This window comes from Delphinapterus leucas, chromosome 11, assembly GCF_059928025.1.
Source record: "Delphinapterus leucas isolate spDelLeu-1000000601 "Yukka" chromosome 11, BTC_Dleu_Yukka2, whole genome shotgun sequence".
NCBI classification, from domain to species: domain Eukaryota; kingdom Metazoa; phylum Chordata; class Mammalia; order Artiodactyla; family Monodontidae; genus Delphinapterus; species Delphinapterus leucas.
This window is the reverse complement of record NC_143139.1, coordinates 75786919-75807535: the sequence shown is the minus strand read 5'-3', so window position 1 is coordinate 75807535 and position 20617 is coordinate 75786919. Positions and strand designations below refer to the sequence as shown.

The following is a 20617-nucleotide window of genomic DNA, read 5'->3' as shown; positions in this document are numbered from 1 at the left end:
GATAAGAAGCCCTGATCCAGGGTCATGGCCGACCAAACCACCCTCCACAATGCTACAAATCTTATGCTGTCATTCTCCTGCTCAAAACTCTTCAATAGCTCCCTTGCTTCACAGGTAAAATACAAACTCTTCTGAAAGGTAGGTAAAGCCCTTGCCCTGTTCTCTGCTTACCAACTGAGGCTTATCCACACTTGGGTTTCGTCTTTTGCATTTGAAGCTCCACCCACAACGGTATGTTCTCCCCTTGGGACTCCTTCACCCTCCTTGTCAGGCCAACTCTTTCTTAAGTGCCAGGTCAAAAGCCACCTCCTCTCTGATGCCTTCAAGCAGACCCAGGTGTTTCATCTCAGCTTCCACTGCTCTTTGTACATACCTTCTTATATTGATTATTGTATTGCATTATAATTGCTGGCATGTGTGTCTCCCTACTACTCACAATCTCCCTGACGGTGGTGACTGTGTTTTAACTTTCTCCAGGACTTTGCCTCCTGCCTGGCACATGTAGATGCTCCGAAAATATCTGTTGAATGATGCAGTGAATGAATGCCTAAATAAATCAAAGAGCTAAATATGAAGAGGGAAAAGGCAAAGATTACAGTGTCTAATCTGGGTTAATGGAGAAAAAGTGAAATGGAGTATAAAAGAAAATACTGTGTTCATAAAATTTTACCTTAAGGACATTTCACATATTCTAAAGTTTTCAAAGATCATCCATGAATGCAGTAGAAGATAATTGCCCATTAAAACACAGCAGTTGTTCTGGTATTCTGATTATACATAAATATGCTATATAAAAAGACCTCAACCTAAAAATAGGTTGCATTCTAAAATAAGGTTTGCAAACCAGTTGTCTAGAATTTAGAATACAATTTCCCTCAGAAGCCAGTTAAAACCGGTGATCATACAAAAGCCCATTTGATTTGTAATGTGCCTGTGGCTCCATGTTTAATTGAAAAGTGGTAGAAAATAATACTATTCAATACTATTGCAATAGCCAGTTAAGCAAAAGAGTAAGCAGAAGTGAATGTGAACATCATTTATCTTGAATATTAACAATTAGAAGAAAGACAGGTTTAATTTTAGCAGGGTAAGGAAGCCCAGGGAGGTATTTGTGAAGATCAGAAGAAACTTCTGGTTATTTCAGCAGCAAAAGATAGTAGCCCTAGATCTTTTTTTTTTTTCAATTGAAGTATAGTTGATTTAAAATATTGCATTGCATTAATTTCAGGTGTACAGCATAGTGATTTGGGTGTTGGGTTTTTTTTTTTGCAGACTGTATTGCTTTATAAGTTGTTACAAGATATTGACTGTAATTCTTTGTGCTATACAGTAAATCCTTGTTGCCTACCTATTATATGTATAGTAGTTTGTACCTAGCTCTGTAATATGTATAATTTCATTTCAAGACTTAAGACCTTTCCTTTTGGCCCACAAATGACTCACACAAAGGAAAAAGAGAAATTATTTTTGCAATACTTGAAAAAGTTTTGGAAGACAAAGAGGAAGGAGGAATGGAGTTAAAAAGTCTATGCGTAAAAGTCCTCAACAAAAAAAAAGCAAACAGAATCCAACAGAGCATTAAAAGGATCATAAACCATGATCAAGTGGGGTTTTTTCCAGGAATGCAAAGATTCTTCAATATACACAAATCAATCAATGTGATACACCACATTAACAGATTGAAGGAGAAAACCATATGATCATCTCAATAGATGCAGAAAAAGCTTTTGACAAAATTCAACACCCATTTATGATAAAAACCCTCCAGAAAGTAGGCATAGAGGGAACTCACCTCATCATAATAAAGGCCATATATGACAAACCCACAGCCAACATCATTCTCAATGGTGAAAAACTGAAACCATTTCCTCTAAGATCAGGAACAAGACAAGGTTTTCCTCTCTCACCACTATTATTCAGCATAGTTTTGGAAGTTTAGCCACAGCAATCAGAGAAGAAAAAAAAAAAAAAAGGAATCCAAATTGGAAAAGAAGAAGTAAAGCTGTCACTGTGTGCAGATGACATGATACTATACGTAGAGAATCCTAAAGATGCTACCAGAAAACTACTAGAGCTAATCAATGAATTTGGTAAAGTTGCAGGATACAAAATTAATGCACAGAAATCTCTTGCATTCCTATACACTAATGATGAAAAATCTGAAAGAGAAATTAAGGAAACATTCCCATTTACCATTGCAACAAAAAGAATAAAACACCTAGGAATAAATCTACCTAAGGAGACAAAAGACCTGTATGCAAAAACTATAAGACACTGATGAAAGAAATTAAAGATGATACAAACAGATGGAGAGATACACTATGTTCTTGGACTGGAAGAATCAACATTGTGAAAATGACTATACTACCCAAAGCAATCTACAGGTTCAATGCAATCCCTATCAAACTACCACTGGCATTTTTCACAGAACTAGAACAAAAAATTGCACTATTTGTATGTAAACACAAAAGACCCCAAATAAACAAAGCAATCTTGAGAAAGGAAAACAGAGCTGGAGGAATCAGGCTCCTGGACTTCAGACTACACTACAAAGCTACAGTAATCAAGACAGTATGGTACTGGCACAAAAACAGAAATATAAATCAATGGAACAGGATAGAGAGCCCAGAGATAAACCCACGCACATATGGTCACCTTATTTTTGATAAAGGAGGCTTTATCAAAAATATACAATGGAGATATACAAAGGAATATACAATGGAGAAAATATACAAAGGAATATACAATGGAGAAAAGACAGCCTCTTCAATAAGTGGTGCTGGGAAAACTGGACAGCTACATGTCAAAGAATGAAATTAGAACACTCCCTAACACCATACACAAAAATAAACTCAAAATGGATTAAAGACCTAAGTGTAAGGCCAGACACTATAAAACTCTTAGAGGAAAAATAGGCAGAACACTCTATGACATAAATCACAGCAAGATCCTTTTTGACTCACCTCCTAGAGAAATAGAAATAAAAACAAAAATAAGCAAATGGGACCTAATGAAACTTAAAAGCTTTTGCACAGAAAAGGAAACCATAAACAAGACAAAAAGACAACCCTCAGAATGAGAGACAATATTTACAAACAAAGCAACTGACAAAGGATTAATCTCCAAAATTTACAAGGAGCTCATGCAGCTCAATATCAAAAAAACAAACAACCCAATCAAAAACTGGGCAGAAGACCTAAATAGACATTTCTCCAAAGAAGATATGTAGATTGCCAACCAACACATGAAAGGATGCTCAACATCACTAATCATAAGAGAAATGCAAATCAAAACTACAGTGAGGTTTCACCTCACACCAGTCAGAATGGCCATCATCAAAAAATCTACAAAACAATAAATGCTGGAGAGGGTGTGGAGAAAAGGGAACCCTCTGGCACTGTTGGTGGGAATGTAAATTGATACAACCACTATGGAGAACAGTATGGAAGTTCCTTAAAAAACTAAAAAAAGAACTACCATATGACCCAGCGATCCCACTACTGGGTATATACCCTGAGAAAACCATAATTCAAAAAGAGTCATGTACCACAATGTTCATTGCAGCTCTATTTACAATAGCCAGGACATGGAAGCAACCTAAGTGCCCATCAACAGATGAATGGATAAAGAAGATGTGACACATATATACAATGGAATATTACTCAGCCATAAAAAGAAATGAAATTGAGTTATTTGTAGCGAGGTGGATGGACCTAGAATCTGTCATACAGAGTGAAGTAAGTCAGAAAGAGAAAAATAACTACTGTATGCTAACACATATATATGGAATCTAAGAAAAAAAAACAAAAAACCATGGTTCTGAAGAACCTAGGGGCAGGACAGGAATAACGACGCAGACATAGAGAATGGACTTGAGAACATGGGGAAGGGGAAGGGGAAGCTGGGACAAAGTGAGTGGCATGGACATATATACACTACCAAATGTAAAATAGATAGCTAGTGCGAAGCAGCCACATAGCACAGGGAGATCAGCTTGGTGCATTGTGAAGACTTAGAGGGGTGGGATAGGGAGGGTGGGAGGGAGACGCAAGAGGGAGGAGATATGGGGATATATGTATACATATAGCTGATTCACTTTGTTATAAAGCAGAAACTAACAGACCATTGTAAAGCAATTATACTCCAATAAAGATGTTAAAAAAAAGTGGGGGGGGCGGCTATGTGTGTTCTGTAAAGTTTACCTGAGGTCAAATTGGTCAAGCTGGGGAGGAAAAAAAAAAAAGAAGGAATCAAGGTATACATGGCATGAAATATGTGGCGATTATTACTGGTGCTCACCTAATTTGTCTGTTTTTCTCCTCCTCCTGGGCACATGGAGGACTGGACTGCCTGGCCCTGGTGGTTGGGTGGCACCATTTTGCAGAGTTCTGGCCAATGAGTTGGGAATAGAAGTGACAGCATTTAAATGTCAACAAGACATCATTGGATTTCTCCTTTCCCACCGGCTCCCATCACGTTTGAGGAGGCAGCTGCTTTGCCAGCCTTGGTTCCAGAATGACTAAGAGAAGAGTTTCCCTGGTGACACATGTATGGGTAGAGAAATCTGTGTTACTTTAAGAAGCAAACCTTTGTTGTTTTAAACCTCTGAGAATTTGGGGCTGTTTGTTTTGCAGCATAACCTAGCTTATTATGACTGACATATTATTCAAATAATTTACCTCCAGAGAAAGGAAAAGAGTGATAGGGAAGAGATGGTGTGTTATGGCTGCCCTGGATAGAGCTCTAAAGGAGATTAGTGGAAGAGAGGAAAGGTGTAAATTCAGATGTAAAGGATCCTTCCAAGCTGGGTGCCCAGGGCTTGGGGAGATCTTGTATTACTTCTGAAATCAAAGTCCTAATAATACTATAATTACAAATTGGGCAAAATCATAGCACTCTTGATATTAACTACATACGACTTAAAGGTACATGGCCTAGCAAACACCATTGAGGTATATGCTGGCTGCAGGCCTCAGAGCTTAAAAGCACTTGTAAGCTTACTCAGAAAAAGGATAGAAGAGTGAATAAAAGCATGGATTTTGGAATTAGATGGGCCTGAATTCAATCTCAGTTCTACTTCTTAAATCAGCCTAAGTGTCAGTCTTCTTATCTCTAAAGTGGAGATGAAAACAGAACCTACTTCAAAGGTTTGATGGGAGCACTAATTGAGGTCATATCTGTAAAGTGTCAAGTGTACTGCCTGGTATTACTAAATGTTCTAGCTTTTTCCAGTCCCCTGGAAGCCCAAGGGTTGGCTGGTTATAGAATGACTGCCTTACTGTCCTGTGTTGAACATAGCGAATCCCATGCCTACCCAATGCAGCTTCAAACTGGATCTCATGGGAGCTTTCAGCCATTACCAGGCTCAGTGCTGTATCTCTGCCTATGACTTCTGCACACTCCCACCCTCCTAGGTTATCAAGACCAGTGCCCCACTTTAAAAGATATCCAGGAAAATCCAAATATGCAAGATGATAGATTGGGGCAGGATTATTCATGCTCTAAGATTCTTGTCATTATGCCAAAGAGTCCAGAAATTTCCTTAGTCCTTTGCAGGTTTCTTTCTTTCCTTTTAATAAATTGTTTGACAGAGAAAAGGAAAAATAAAACTCAACGACTTCTTTATCCATTAATGATTGATCAAAAATGAGAAAAATCTATGTAAGTGGGAAAAATGACTTCCAAAAGCATATCCTCTGCCCACAATTTTCTGGGAGCACATCTATTGTGTTGGCCAGGAAGCAGAGCACAGACAGACCTCCAGGCCCCTAAACAATGAAAATTCATCCAGAGGGTTATTGTGATAATGGCTGACACACATCAGATTCCTGTTTCTTCATCACAACCAAGATTTAAAAACCCAAGTCCAAACTCTATGATTATAGGGTAGTGCACAAAGATCCATAGCCAGGAGAAAACACAAATTCTTCTGACCAGGATGAAAATGGAGTCAACTGGCTCCAGCTGTGAAAAAGTACAGAGTTAAGAGGGTGTTACTATTTTTTCAAAATAAATGAGAATATATTATGGCGCAGAGGCAAAATCTACATTACAACTTAAGTCGAAACTGAGACTCCACAGGAACATGGAGATTGCCCCTTCTCAGGCCACTCCCACCCCAATGGCAGAGAGGTTGCTCCTATATTTTGGCACTTGGGGTACCTCGCTGGAAGGGAACAAAAAGCATGAAGCCACAAAGAGGCCCTAAGAGATTCAGTGTTTGACCCAAGGTCAAAGAACCAGAAGTGGACTCCACATTTTCCAGTTGCTAGTTCAAGGTTCTGCCCACTGTAACACAACTTCCTCCTTTCCTGAGAATGGAATCTGCCACTTACCTCAGCCTGCCTGGCATGGAAGCCAGCCTTCAAAGGGAAGCATGCATCTGGGGGACCCAAAGCCCCAAACTCCAGGGCAAATGTGAGCCTGCAGACAAGGAAAAGGAGTCGATGTCTGCACCCTCCCACTGATCTTCTCCCAAGCCACCCCCTCCTTCCCATCCCCTCACACCTAACTTGTCTCCTTAACTCCACTCTAGCTTTGTTCCAAGCTATTTTCCAAAGGGTCCTTCCAGAGGGATCATATAAAACACAAACCGAGTTCAGTTATTGCCCCATTTAAAAAGCTTTTATCCACTGCCCTCCAGATAAAATTCAAGCGCTTCAGCAAGGCCTATAAGATCTGCCCCGACTTACCTCTGCCTCCTCTTCAGCCTTGTGGGAGAAAGACCTTCCTCACCGAGGGTCTAACGACTCCTTTCCGCCTTTTAATACTCAGACAAAAGGCACCTTCCTCCAAGGTCTTCCCTAACCCCTCAAAGCAGGTTGATGGCACCTTCTCCACAGGTAATTATTACTGCCTTTATATTGGCGTTTCACAATAAATTGTTCATGTGGTTAAAGAGCCTAAACAACATGGTATCCTGAGAGGCAGAACCGGGCTTCAGAGCCCAACAAAAACCTGGGTTTGAACCATGACTTCCCCACTTACTGAAGAAGTCAAACCTCAGTTTCATTTTCAGTAAATGAAGAAATTCATACCTTAACAGTTTGCTGGGAGGGTTAAATGGAATGACAGTATGAGGTAGAAAACATATTCGATGGTTTAATAAATGTTAGTTCCTCTCCTCTCCATCCCTTCCCATTTCCCATTGGCTATAAGAGCTCCCTTAATGCTAGAACTTTCTTTTTACTCTTTTGTATTCCTGGTGAATAATACAGTAGGCACTTAATAAATGTTGGCAGGAAAAAAAACAGAAGAGGGAGGGAGGAATGCAGAGGAGGCAGGAAGGGAGGAAAGGAAGAAGGAAATTAAATAATGGAATGAATGAATGAATGAATGAATGAAGCTAGAAGCAAAAGGAGACCCTGATCTGTTAGAGCTAACAAAGTTACTATACACATTGGTCATATGACTGTGAGAATGTCGTAGCCTTCTCTACTAATAAACTCTGAAAGGATATCTGCAGATACTACTGTCACTAAGAAAAGACCCTGAATCCAGAGACTGGCAGATCTACCAGCAGAAGGCATTGTAGTCCATTATAGGATTGGCACATATATTTTAAAAAATTTTCATTCCCCAAATTGTTCATTCCTATTCCACTCTAAATGCTGGGCTTAACACAAATGAGAATACAAATAAACTGATCTTACTCTAGTGAGGTCTCAATTAACACACATAGATCAGTTGTATGTTATTAAACCAGAGAGGGGGGAAAGAAGCCTTAACTTGTAGTGCCTGCCAGTTTCTGTGGTGTAAATACTCCCACCACAGGTGATTTCAATCTACTAATGACACACTTATAATAATTTAGCTCCCCAAATCCCTAAGCATTTAACAATTGGCTCTCAGGAGCCCTCAGTACACCACTGATTCTCCATTCCTCTTAATTTTCTCATTTTTGCCATCTTTTTAGTCACTCTGTTGTTTTTTTAACATCCTTATTGCCTGATGGACAAGGAAAATAAAAGAGAGAGCAGATGATTTTTCTGTCAGTGGTTCTAGCAAAGGAGATTGAAGAGGGAGGAAGCTGAAACTGCCATGTGTCTATGGGTTTCAATTATCCCTATGCTCTCTGCCCCTTATTACTGCAGATAACTGAGCAGATGCCCTAATCAAATGTGCAAAATATAAACATACTTTCTGATCAAATATAGAATTAATGGCCACAACCTGGTAATAGAAATGAGGCCAAAAAAAGCTATGCTAGAAACCTAAGAAGGGTCAAGTTCATCAAATGCCAGAAGGGAAAATGGATAGAGGACCTCAATAGACATTTTTCCAAAGAAGACATACAGATGGCCAACAGTCACATGAGAAGATGTTCAATGTCATTAATCATCAGGGAAATGCAAATCAAAACCACAATGAGACACCACCTCACACCTGTCAGAATGGCCATCATCAAAAAATACAACAAATAACAAATGTTAGTGAAGATGTGGAGCAAAGAACCGTCATGCATTGCTGGTGGGAATATAAACTGGTGCAGCCACTTTGGAAAACAGTATGGAGATTCCTGAAAAAATTAAAACTAGAACTACCATACAATTCAGCAATTCCGCTCCTGGGTATTTACCCGAAGAAAACAAAAACACTAAACTGAAAAGATATGTGCATCCCCATGTTCATTGCAGTATACTTACAATAGCAAACATATGGAAAGAACCAAAGTGTGCAGCCATAGATGAAAGATAAAGATGCGATATATATATATATATATATATATATATATATATATATACACAATGGAATACTACTCAGCCTTTAAAACAAAAAAGAATGAAATCTTGCCTTTTGTGACAACATGGATGGACCTTGGGGGTATTATGCTGAGTGAAATAAGTCAGAGAAAAATACCATATGATCTCACTTATATGTGGAATCTAAAAACAAAACAAACAAAACAAAATGAAAACAGACCCATAGATAGAACAAACGGGTGGAGGGGGATGGGCAGGACAGGTGAAGGGAATTAAGAGGTACAAACTTCAAGTTATAAAATAAGTCAAGGGGATGTAAAATGCGGCATAAGGAACATGGTCAATAATACTGTAATGATTTCGTATGGGGACAAATGTTTACTAGACTTGTGGTGATCACTTCAAAATGTATTTAAATGTCAAATCACTATGTCGTACACCTGAAACTAACATAATATTGTACATCAACGATAGTTCAACTTTTAAAAAGATGGCAGAGGGCATGTTAAAATGGGAAATCAGACAACTCCCCTGGATAGAAATAAACAGGGAAAATATTTTTCTGAATGTTAAAGATCACAGCAGCTCTCTGGACCAAAATCTAAACAGGAAAAAGCACACCAAACTAACGGAAGGGAAAACCGTTTAGCAAAATGTAAGTTTTTATCTTAACGTGGTTGGAAACTGGAGAGATATAAATTTTATGAAGTTCTGTGATGAAGCCTCACTCTCTCTGCCATAGGAAAGGGGCTCCTTGGGTGGTAATTATGCTTAGACAGAAGAGGAAGGCAGCTGGCAATATTTCCTTCCCTCTCACTAGGACTCTGGCTTGCCTTCCCCTTCCCTCTGTTTTTAACAGAGGCAGTACTACATGAGTAATAATACTTCACGAAATATGCTCCTGATCTCTAGGGCAAGTCAGAGTTCCTATAAGTTAAGGATGCAGTTCAGAGTGAGAATTGTCTATGAAAGCAGTTTTATGGCTTAGATGTTTATTGATGCAACCCCATTCTCTGTGACAACACTCGTGTGATCCAGCCTCTCTCGTTGACAAAGCTCCCGAAGGAATACCCAGGTTTTGCTCCATGATTTCAGCTGACTTACTATCTAGGCATTTGGTACTCCGGGGCTTTTAAGAAGCTTCTGTGGCAACAGCTGTTACTTTACTTTAGTAATAAAGTAACCTGAACTCAAGCCACATAGAGGAAAAAATTAGAAACATCAAAAATATGTGAAGATGAGAATACAAGAAAACCATGCCTACATAGGAGAGTGAAACGAAACTATCACAGATTCATTTTTACAGATAGATATCCAGAAGGGAAGGAACAGAGGGTATTTCCATTCCATTCAAATGAAGGGCAACTTAGTGAAGAAGCAGCTTCTGATACTTTACATAAAGAGAGTTAAAAAATGCACATGACAAAAGCGTGGCATTTGGGGCTGGCTACTTGTTTCAAAACCTGAAAGGAACCAAAGAATGAGACAAAGAGTCAGATTTAATCTTACCGATCCTAAATCACTCAGTTACCCAACTCTGGGAGAAGGTAATTAACTACCCCCTTTCACTGGAGTATGATCTGGCCAGCAGGGCTGGGTCAGACAAGCAAACAGAGCAACCTCATGCTACAAAAGGGGGAAAGTAAGGCAGGAATGAACTGAGCCATTAGGACCAAGAGTGGGCGAAAGAAAGAATGGCTCCCCTGGTGAGGACAGGAGGGTAGGCATTGACTGGGCCAACAGGCGTCACCAGCTGGGCGTGAGTCACATCTGGCAGAGGCAAAAATGAGATCACAAAACAGCATGGATGGCAGGGTTTCGATTTTAAAACAGCAAGTAGATTAGAAACGTTGAGGAGTTAAAAATTAATGCAAAACTCTGATGCGAATCAAAATATCATGAAAACCAGCAGAAGCTGATTCTTCCAGAGTTCGGTGGAAGGAGCCAAGAACCGGGAATTAGCCTGCAGAGTATTCCCAAGGCCCACTGTCTAAATTCCAAAGGAAGGAAAACCCAATGTTCAAAGAACCGTAGGGTGTACAGGGTCGCCAAAGAAAAGTACTGATGATTGAAACAAAGGGTAGGAGGGTGCAGCTTTTACAAATACTAAACGTGAGTTTAAAATATCTGTGTTCCAATATGGACTCCGCCCTTGACTTGCTGGGTTGATGGTGTGTGTGTCTCTGTGTACATGTGCACGCGATTCTCCTGATCTCCCCGGGGCTGGGTGTCTTCCTCAGTAAAATGATGGAACTAAATTATGTCATCTGAAAAGTGGTTTCAAGCTTTATTCTAGGAAGTGAAAAAATTGGGAGAGGAGAATGCAGGCCACTTAGTAAACAAAAGGCCTAGAATGAATGACAACACTTTTTTGCTCCAAAGGCTAGAAACCTCGGACACAGGAGGGCCTCTGCCTAGCTGTTAGATGTCACCACTGCCACTCCACCCCCATTCCTTGTGCCTAAACCCTCAGCTGAGAAGGGCATGGCCTGGTCCTGGGACATTCCATCCCATGGATTATTTGATGACGTGTCTCTCTCCTACCCTCCTCCCAGAGTACAATTTTCTAAAAGCAGAGAAAAATCCTTCCCAAGAAAATAAACACTCCCAAACAACTGTCCCATTCTGTTACCTATTTGGATTACATAATTGCTATGAAGTCAAGACTTTCTTATTGACACGCCAGAAAAGACCTCTCAGCTCATAAGCTGAACCGCCTTTTCTCCACTGTCCAAAGCCCTAAAAAACCTCCAAGTCCCTAAAAAGCAGTCCCCAGTGCCCACTGAGATGGAATGAAAAACTCCACCGCCTCAACTCTGCTCAGAATGGAAACTCAGATCAAAATATTTTAAATCTGTGGAGATGTAAGCCCTGTATACTATATTCCTCAACAATAACGACAGTAACAAACCTTTACTGATGCCCCAAACTGCCCTTCATAAAAGGAGAACACTGATATTTTTTCTGATTCTGTTGAGAATAATTTAGACAAGTGTACAATCTTAACTCTTTTGTTGGCCAGTCTGTAAAATGGGGTGACCGATAATTGGTAACTGGCATCACTTACCAGACACCAGGTAAAACAGTTAACCCCCTCCTGACCCACCCCGACACTAGGAAAAAACCACTAGGCCAAGCTAGCTCCAATCCCACAGAGCACAACGCTAATTAAGATACCTATACTTTTCCCGTTGAGGCACCAGTAAAAAGGCTGAGGGTTCCTCTTACAGCCTGCTCTAACTTGTTCATCTGGATCAATGTAGAAATAGCAGTAAATTGCTCTTCGTAATTCCTCTCCAGGAATAAAAAGGACTAGGATATTCCTGGAATGCCTCCTCACTCACAAATTAGAAGGTATGCCTCCTGTAATCACTGTACTGTGCTCAGTGTGAAGATTAAATGAGATAATGCATGGAACGTGCTGAACGAGCATCTGGGACACAATAAACTCAATAAATCAATGATGTTACTAACTGTAAAAACAACAACACACAAACAACAAAACAAAACCAAAAAAACGGGAGGGGGGCTGTTTCCTGATGCTTATCGACTTACTTGGAATAGGGAAGATTGAAACATAAGGCAACAATAGTTCCACAGCACAATCCAGAGATGTTTTTGCTGTCCTCTGGTTTTCTTGTAATCAGTCACTTGATAGCCATTAAGAAGAACTTTCCACAATGCCACGGGTACTCACACCCCACTATACATCCAACTCTCAATAACTGAGAGGTAGCAGAGTGTTTGAAACAATGAGGACAGAAATGCAAAAGACCTTAAAGAAATTCCACAAAGCCCCTTGGCACCGATCATGTGCAAGTTTCGCCAGAAAAGCCAAACGTCCCACACCACACAATGGTTCTTGGTGGAAAAAGAGGGTAAATAAAGCACAGACTCTGAGAATCCTAATGAGAAGGTTACCTCCCCATCAGAGACCAGACCTTAAAAGTCTAGCTCTTCTGTAAATTTTAGGTTACAAATAAATTCTTCCTAAGGCACACCTAGCAATCTTTTGTGTTTGGCTCTGCTGTTTGGACACGCACAGTTATGTTTTCCTTCCAGGCACAAAACCGGTTTTTAAGAGCTTCATGAAAATATTCATATTTTCACGATATGCGATTAGCAGGTTTTACTATAATTTATAACTGAATTTTCTTGTTCACTTGGGGCACACACATCATATACTAGGCTCCCCTTCCCAGTGACACACCATAGTATGCAGCTATGCAGCACATTTTGTTTTAAAGGCAGCAAAATGAATAATGTCTGAACTCCAGAAAAGATGGTGCATTTGCATCAGTCGTGAGACCGTGTGGCAAAAAAAAAAAAAAAGGCCATAAAACTCTTACTTTGTATTTTGTATTGTGCCTATTCAACCTGTAAAAATTTTTGTAGTTTCTAAACCAGGTTTTTCGGAAACACAACGGGCGTTAGTATTATGCCTTTTCAAGTTGTAAAAGACCAGGCCACTTGGCAATTCTTGTAGTTTCTAAACCATGCTTTCCAAAATGCAAAGGGCAAGTGTGACCTGTAACTTTAGAGAAGGGCAAGTAACGTTCTACCTCTGGCTGAATACTTAGTTATTTCACTTGACAGTAAGTTTTTATGGCAACCCTCTATTACCATGAAAGTGTATGTCCTCTCCGATTCAAAGTAATTAAGTGCAACTTGTGAAAGTCAGGTTTTTTTATTTAATACATTCTAATCAAATAGTAACAGCAGTAAATAAACACTTTGAAAAACAGGCAGGTATCCCCCTATATCTGGAAGAAAATTAAGTCAGAGTATTCTACATGGTAGAAGGGAGACAATTGCTAATGTCCTTGGTTAGACCACTTGGAAATTTCTAAAGCCATTTCTGAAAAATCAATGGCAACAGGTTGTGGGACACAGCTACTTCAAAGGGTAAAATGTCTCTATCTACATGGTTTTATTAACAGGGATTGAGTTGCACCTGTATAGCATGACATTCTTGTCTTTAGCCTTAAAGGAAAAGAAGTCTTTTCCATTTGCACCAGTTTGAAATATTTCTGAAATAAGGCTCCCTTGAAATGGATTACTACAGTACTCATTCACATGAGAGAGTTCATACATGTAGTAAAAAGACAAATACAGGATTTCATGGTCACTTTTTTTGGTTGATTTGGTTAATTGCATAAAATGAAGGATAAATACTCACAAGCATATCTGTTTAACAAATCTCCTAAGTACATCAGAATGCAAAGTATCAAATGTCCTAAAATAGACTCTGATCACCAGGCATACAAAATTGAAGTTAAGCCTGTGTCAGTTTGGTTCCTTCCACTTCTTCAGCACTCCTAAGTGGAGCTCCTTCTCTACTGCCGGTGCTGGCACCTTCCACCTAACAGGAACCTCAGAAAGGCAAAGAGTTCTGATAAATTGTTCCTTCAGCCTTTACTTGGGACGTTTTATTTTTAACTTAAAAGGATAAACTGGTCTTGGTCAGCCTTAGGAAGGGAAGCATCACTCAGGTGAAAATATCTGGGGGAACTTTAAATACCTAGCTACCCCTCCACACATTTAAATTAGATTGACTTCAGCTGTTCTTAGAATTCTGCGTAGTTATCCAGAGCCGTCACTCAAGTTTTGGTTCTCTTTTTACATAGCTGCTTTCGGAGATACTCTATAGGAGGCATGTTTAGAAAAAGAGAAACACTTATACCTGGAATTTATATTCTTCCAAGTAATCTTTTAGTCTTGTTGGTAAAGGCAGTCCCCAGATGGTACCGGTACATTTGTTAATGGTGAGTCTACAGAGATGCTGCAGAGGTGGTGCTGATGTGTAGAGCGGTTTGGTCAGATAAAGGTGAACAGTGCCGTTCCGGGGGGCTTCTGGGCCCGTCCGCTTATCCTTGCACATCTGAACATAGTAGTCGATCAGATGAACCACACTGTCAAATTGTTTAAGCTTGGACTTGACACATATGATAGAGTCCAATCTAAATTTCCCATCTTGGTATTCGATGCGAAGATTAGTTGGTCCAGCTGATGTTTTAACAGATATTGTTAGTAGGTAGTCTGAATGCGAACTATCTCTAATCAAGAAAGTTCCTTCTGGTGCCTCTTTTAATTTCTCTTTGGCTTCATTAACAGTCATACTTCCCCAGTACCAACCTGGGGTTTTTGTTCAAAAGAAAAAGAAAAGAGAGTAAAATAGTTATTATAGAGAATTTTTAAAATAGGGTAAATACTTGGCAACAATTTTTCTAGCTCTAAAAAGAAGTGTGTGAAAGTTTACCAGAGGCTACCATAAATACTTTCTATAGAAATTTGATGAAAACATAGGTCCATTTTATTTTCTGAACAAACTGCAAGCCAGTTTTCTTTTTTAAAAGTAACTTTCTGTAGCTGTTCTTTAAACTCTCTTAAGACTTTCTCCTAACGAAACAAAAGAATGTTTGCAGTATGACACACTGGCTGACCGGGCATGGTGCTTCTCCACTAGTCAAGTGAAATCAAAGATTTAATGTAAATTAAGTCAGAAGTTAGAAATAAAAGCCATGCCCTTAAAAAAGTGGAAAACCCAACTCCAGTTAATACCAACAAGATAAAAAGAAGCAACTTTCTGAATGGTTGGTGTCCACTCCCACCCTCCCCAAATCTGTTAGCGGCTGCGTCCATATCTCTTTTCAAAGTCCCATAAAGCACCGCTATTTACTTGTTTTAAGAGGGCAGTTCTAGTATGATACAATAGCTTCTGTTCGCTGCTTTGATTACAACTACCTTATCAGCCATTGAGAAATGAGAGAAAGCCCAATTGATAGTTAGTACTTCCAGTTTACAGTCTTCCATAAACTCTTTTGGACTTTGCCCTAATTCAAATCCAATCACAACCGTCGGTCTCCCCAGCATTCTCGAGTCTACCTGCCAGTTCCATCTCCCATCCCGTTTTCAAAATTGACTTAGCAACATCTTACAGTTTAAAAGTTTGAACAATGCTCCCCCCCCCTCCAAAAAAAAAAAAAACTTGCTCGGGTACCTGCAATCTGCCGGTTCCTCCCGCTGAGGGAAAGCCCGTGGCCTGCACGGAAAGACCGGAACCGCAAGTGAAGGAACTTTTCCTTCTCCCTACTGCTACCAAAACTTCAACTTTGCCCCAAACGTAAGCTTTGAGGATCCTGATTTTGAAAGCCTGCAGGTTTGCCAGAATCTTTTTTTCCATCTTTTCTTCTTTCAGATGCCGAGAGACGACAGCGAGCCGCGCAAAGCGCAAGACTGCACTTGAAACAAGCGAGGCCAAGCTCGGCTGGGGCTTCGCAGCCCGCCCTCCTCCCGGCTTTGCGGCAGTCCTGAGCGGCAATCAGCCGGTCCCCGAACTTGGCCGCCAAGATTCCAGGCTGCAGCGGCTGCCCGGCCCGGGAGCCAGATGCAGCTGAAGCTGCGGGCAGCGCAGCGCCCACTCGCCGCCCTCTCACCCCGCGGACAGGAAAGGAGCCGGGCACTTTCTCCGGCTAAGGTCCGAGCCCGAGTGCCGACCCCCAAACGGCCGCGGAAAATAGCAAAAATTCCAGCGCCCTAAGAGTCTATTTCCAAAGAGCCCTTCTAGCGCTCTAACCTACCCTAGGCCTCTGAGTCCCCCGAGAACCACTTTTCTTTCGCATTCCATGGATCCAGGTCCGTAGGGGCATTCTCCCCGCGGTTCCCTGATCTGGGGCGGGGAGGGTAGCGACTGCTTCCCAGCCTCGCTAGCACAACCGCATCCTTGTCTTTGGGGAGGCGCCCCCTTCTCGCACGCATTGCGGCCGGTCCGCTCCCTACCTGTGTGACTAAGTTCCCGCAGGGCCTTCGCCAGACGCGCCGCCTCCGGGGACGGCTCCTCCGCCGACCCCGAGGTCCCCCAATGGCTCTGCGTCCCTTCCGCGCCATTCCCGGAGGGCTCGAGGCACCGCAGGGTCATGGGAGAAGGGTCACCGCGGCAAAGACAGGTGGCCGCCCGAGCTGGGGTCAGAGAGGGGCACGCGTCCTTCTTAGAAGTCAGTGGAAACCCCAAAACGAGTCCCTGAGGGGTCCGCGAAATGGAAATGGAGGGGGAGGTAATGGGGAGCCGCTGGTTCTTCCTCCCCCGGTCCCGGTGCACGGATAGCAAAATCCCCCGCAGGCGCGGTCACGCACAGTTTGCCTGCAAAGAGAAAGTGGAGGGTTGGGTCAGTCGGAACTGGACCCCTGCGGCCGGGGCGTGGGTGGAGGGACAGAGACATGGAAAATCCCGGGAATCCTCCGCGTCTGCGCTCCTGCACCATTTAACCCCGAGCATCCAGTTACTGCCCTGGCCCGTTCTAGAGAAAGAAGGATAAAGAGAGAGCAGGGATCCAAGACGCAAGAGTTGGGGCGGGGGACAGGATGAGGGCGGCGAACCGGCTTATTTCCCGCCCAGGGCTGCTCGCTGAAATCGCAGACTAGGAGATGAGAAGAGCAAAGAGTCACCTGCGGGTACGGTGGTAAACAGGCCTCAGTCAAGGACAAGTAGAAAAATGTAAAAAGGAAAGAACAGGAGAGGTCCCCACTTGGCATTCCTATCTCACACTCCGCACAGCCCGGGGAGCCCCAGGAGGAAGCACCCCGCACAAACCTAGTTCCCGGCCCTACAGCGCCGCGGGGCTTCCCGGGCAGAGCCGGCAGCCCGGGACGCGGAGGTGCGGGAGCTGCCGCAACACAGCAGGAGAGGCTGCCTCGCTCCCCTCCCCCCGCTTCCCGGAGCTCGCTTGGGGCAGGGGTTGGGGGCGCCGTGGCTGCCGCTCCCGAGGCCGGGCGGCTGAGGCTGCTGTTGCCGCCGCGAGCGCTGTCGAGGAATCTGCCCGAGCGCGCAGCCCGCGCGGGGGCTCCGAGCCCTGACCCGAGCCGGGGGCCGAGCAGGCGGCAGAGAGCGCTGCGGGACGTGCTAGACAACCAACGCTGAGCCCTTACCTCGGCCTCGGCCGCCGCTGCCGCCTCCGCACCAGGCAGCCTCCCCAGCAGGCATGGGGCGGGGGAGACGGGAGGGGCCCGGGAGGAGGGGTGTCTGCCCGAGTTTCCCCTGTTGACTTTTAATTTGGGAATGAGATGCCTGGGGATGTGACGAGCCCTGTGCTCAACGGCGGGGGCGGTCGGAGTTCTCTGCACAGAGGGCAAACGTGAGCCCCGGGGACCATCGCCTCGATTCGCCGGGCTCTAACACCCCCTCCGGGCTCGGACACCCCCGACCCGGGGCAGCTGCTGGGTTCCCTCCGGCTGCAACCAAGGAGATGAGAAGGAGAGAGGGAGGGAGGAAAGAGGGCGGGAGGTAGGCGGGTGGGGAGGAGCGGGAGATCAGCTTATTAGGAGGATTATTAATCTGGATGGCAGTTTAGGGGAGGAAAAACAAAAACAAAAACTCTGGAGACTTCCAGACGCCGGGAAAGAACTGGAGAAAGCAGGCAGTAGCTCCCAGCCTCGGGGCAGAGCTGCAGCTCGGGCTCTCTAGCCCAGAGGCTCGAAACTGCGGAAGCCAAGGCTGCCCCGCTCTCTCGGCCGCGCCCCAGTGCCCTCCCCAGCCCTCCTAGGGGCGGAGCCCTTGAGCTCCCCGGCCCGATACCTGCCGCGGGCCCCTGCCCGAGCTCCTCCGGCGCCCCAGCTGTAGGCGACGGGGATCCTGAGGCTGTGCGCCCGGGGCCCCGGCGCGCACTGTCCGCGGCCCGCGCAGTGCCAGTGGCGGCGGGCGAGAAGGCTCATGCTTCAAGGGAAGCCCAAGGCCCGCGAGCCGCGGCGGCGGCGAGACTAGACAAGAGTTAAATGTCTGTCCCCGGAGCGCTGTGTGCGCGCGACTTCCCAGACCTACGCGCCTCCCTCGCTCCCCGCCTCTCTCCCTAGTCCGCGCTCCCCGCGCGCCCCGCCCCGCGGCTGCGGAGGCCGCTTTCCAGGAACTTTCCAGGAATCCACCTCACGTGACCGCGGCCCCCGCTACTGCTTTAAAGAGACTCCGGTGCTAATGCGCAGGCTTCAGGAGAGACGGGCTCAGAGCGTTCGGGTGCCGGCCAGGGCGGGGTGGATGCCTGGGAGTCCGCCCTCCTCTGACCCCACGCCCCGGAGTTCTCGGAGACGCGCAGGAGAAGAACCAGGCCATCACCGTCCCGGTTTCGGCGGCTGGAGCTTGCGCCCAACCCATGCAAGCTGTGCGCCGGAGTCGAGCGGTTAGCAGACGTTCTCGCCCCTCGGCCCGCCGCGGCTGGTTGTCTTTTCCATCCCCTCCGCGCCTTCTCTAGGCGACTTTCCAGGCCGCACCATTTTCGGGGGGGTGGTGGCTGGAGAGACTAGAGATCCTCGGAAAGGGCCCCTCCCGCTCTAAGACACATTAATGGAGTGGGAGAGCTCCCTCTTCAGCACCCCCTCGCCCACGCCCGGGACCCGGAGGGAGCGGGCTGATGGCGGTCCTCTCGGGTCCGGTCCTAGAAGGCTGCCAGCGGGCGTAGAGCGGCGCCTCGTTAAACGGCGCCGGCCGCTCTGTCTCCTCCCCGTGGCGGTCTTGCTCGCTGTCTCCCGCACCGGCCCAGCCCGGCTCCTCCGTCCCTTCCTCCTCCTCGCCGCTCCGTTGTCTCCTTCCGGCCACCCGGCGGCCCTCCGGCTCACCTGCGCCGATCGCGGAGGGGGCGCCCAGACCCGCGCGCCCTGGTGGTCCTGGCCAGCCCGTCTCGGTGTCCGCAGGCCGAGAGCGCTCGACTCTGAGATTTCCCGCAGAGCTTGCACCCGGGGCCCGGAAATGCGGAAAGATCCCAGCTCTTCTTCCCTGCCCAGGGACCCTCACCTCCTCCCACCTGGTTGAAGGCCACCTGGCCTCAGCTGAAACTCATCTCCTTCCCTGCACGTCCGCCTCCGAAATGTGACCTACTTTAAATGTGACCTACTTTTTAAAAACCATTAACACTCATGGGAAAACCGGATCCAAAATTTCGATAACCATTTTTCTTTGAAATACTATTCTATTGCATCACTATTCAAAAGCTTGAAAGGTCAATGGCCACTTTTAGTTGAAGCGTTGGCCATAGGGAAGTTGGGCGAGGAAAGGGGAGGGGGCGTAGGGGAAGGCGCGGCTCACAAACCTTGCCTGGTGCACCCCCCTGCTGGCTCTGCGAGGAAGCATAAACCAGCTCCTGCCTTCAGGCCGGGAGTCCTGGACAAACGGTTTTTCTCAATAATTTTCCTGCTTTTGAGTAAATAATTATGCAAATGATAGGCAGATTAGCTGGAGAGGAAGGGGGGGTTGCATTTCCCAGCTAACAAAGGGTTTTGTCAACGATGGAGTCGCGTGCACTGAATCATGTTTTGTTTCTTAGAGTCTGATCTGGAGGGCAGAGCTAATTGAATCCTAGTTAAAACCCTCTATAATGGAGATGAATAATTTTGCACAAGTCGCTTATCGTCCTTGGACCCTAGACCTTTTCTATAAAATTAAGGGACTGGACTCTGGTTCTGGGTGACGGACTGGTATGAATGAAAAAATAAGATTCCATGTGGAGTTTGTGTCTAGTCTGAGGCCCAGAACGTTTAGGGGCCACTACATCTACTAGGGTTCATTATGCTCTAAATTATTCCATTTGACCTCTCCTTCCTTGGTAGAGCATCCCAGAGGAAGGGTGTACCCACTTTTCTGTAGTTTAAAGATATTTTTTAAATTTTACAAAGATAAAATAATTTCTATTTAATTGTCAATTGAAATGGATCTGCCAGCAGCACTTCTTAACGTGCTTTCCTGTGGCTTCCTAAGGACCTTTGCACACACCCTCCTCACTTCCTGGAATGCCCCTCCCCAGACTGGGTGCATGGCAGACTCTCATCATTCAGGGCCCAGCTGAAAGTCACATCCACAGAGAGTCACTGTCCACAAAGATTTCAATAAACACAATGCCAGCTGTAGGGGCACCAAGCTTTGTACCAAAGTAGGA

General features: G+C 44.7%; 1 protein-coding gene across 4 annotated transcripts; it reads right to left on the bottom strand.

Annotated features, from left to right (window-relative positions):
• Nucleotides 1-13370: 13370 nt before the first annotated feature.
• SOCS2 (suppressor of cytokine signaling 2) lies at nt 13371-20080 on the bottom strand. Of its 4 annotated transcripts, XM_089921121.1 has the most exons (4): nt 19305-20080; nt 16482-16842; nt 15703-15744; nt 13371-14837 (listed from the first exon to the last, which is right to left on the bottom strand). In XM_089921121.1, the coding sequence occupies exons 2-4, from the start codon at nt 16618-16620 to the stop codon at nt 14380-14382; spliced, it is 639 nt and encodes a 212-aa protein (XP_089777247.1). In that variant the 5' UTR covers nt 16621-16842; nt 19305-20080; the 3' UTR covers nt 13371-14379. The 4 variants fall into 4 exon arrangements, with proteins under 4 accessions (XP_089777247.1, XP_022408152.1, XP_022408150.1 ...); XM_022552444.3 differs by lacking the exon at nt 15703-15744 and having other exon boundaries at nt 19305-19558; XM_022552442.3 differs by lacking the exons at nt 15703-15744; nt 19305-20080 and adding an exon at nt 17628-19277.
• Between the last annotated feature and the right edge of the window lie 537 nt (nt 20081-20617).

What these genes read in the sequence shown, in the direction of transcription:
- SOCS2 (XM_089921121.1), bottom strand. Translation starts at nt 16,620, where the DNA reads ATGACCCTGCGGTGCCTCGAGCCCTCCGGGAATGGCGCGGAAGGGACG. An exon ending in GCGGGAACTTAGTCACACAG is followed by an intron (nt 15,745 to 16,481) that starts GTAGGGAGCGGA and finishes CTTTCCGTGCAG; the next exon opens with GCCACGGGCTTTCCCTCAGC. An exon ending in GAGGAACCGGCAGATTGCAG is followed by an intron (nt 14,838 to 15,702) that starts GTACCCGAGCAA and finishes CAAAAACCCCAG; the next exon opens with GTTGGTACTGGGGAAGTATG.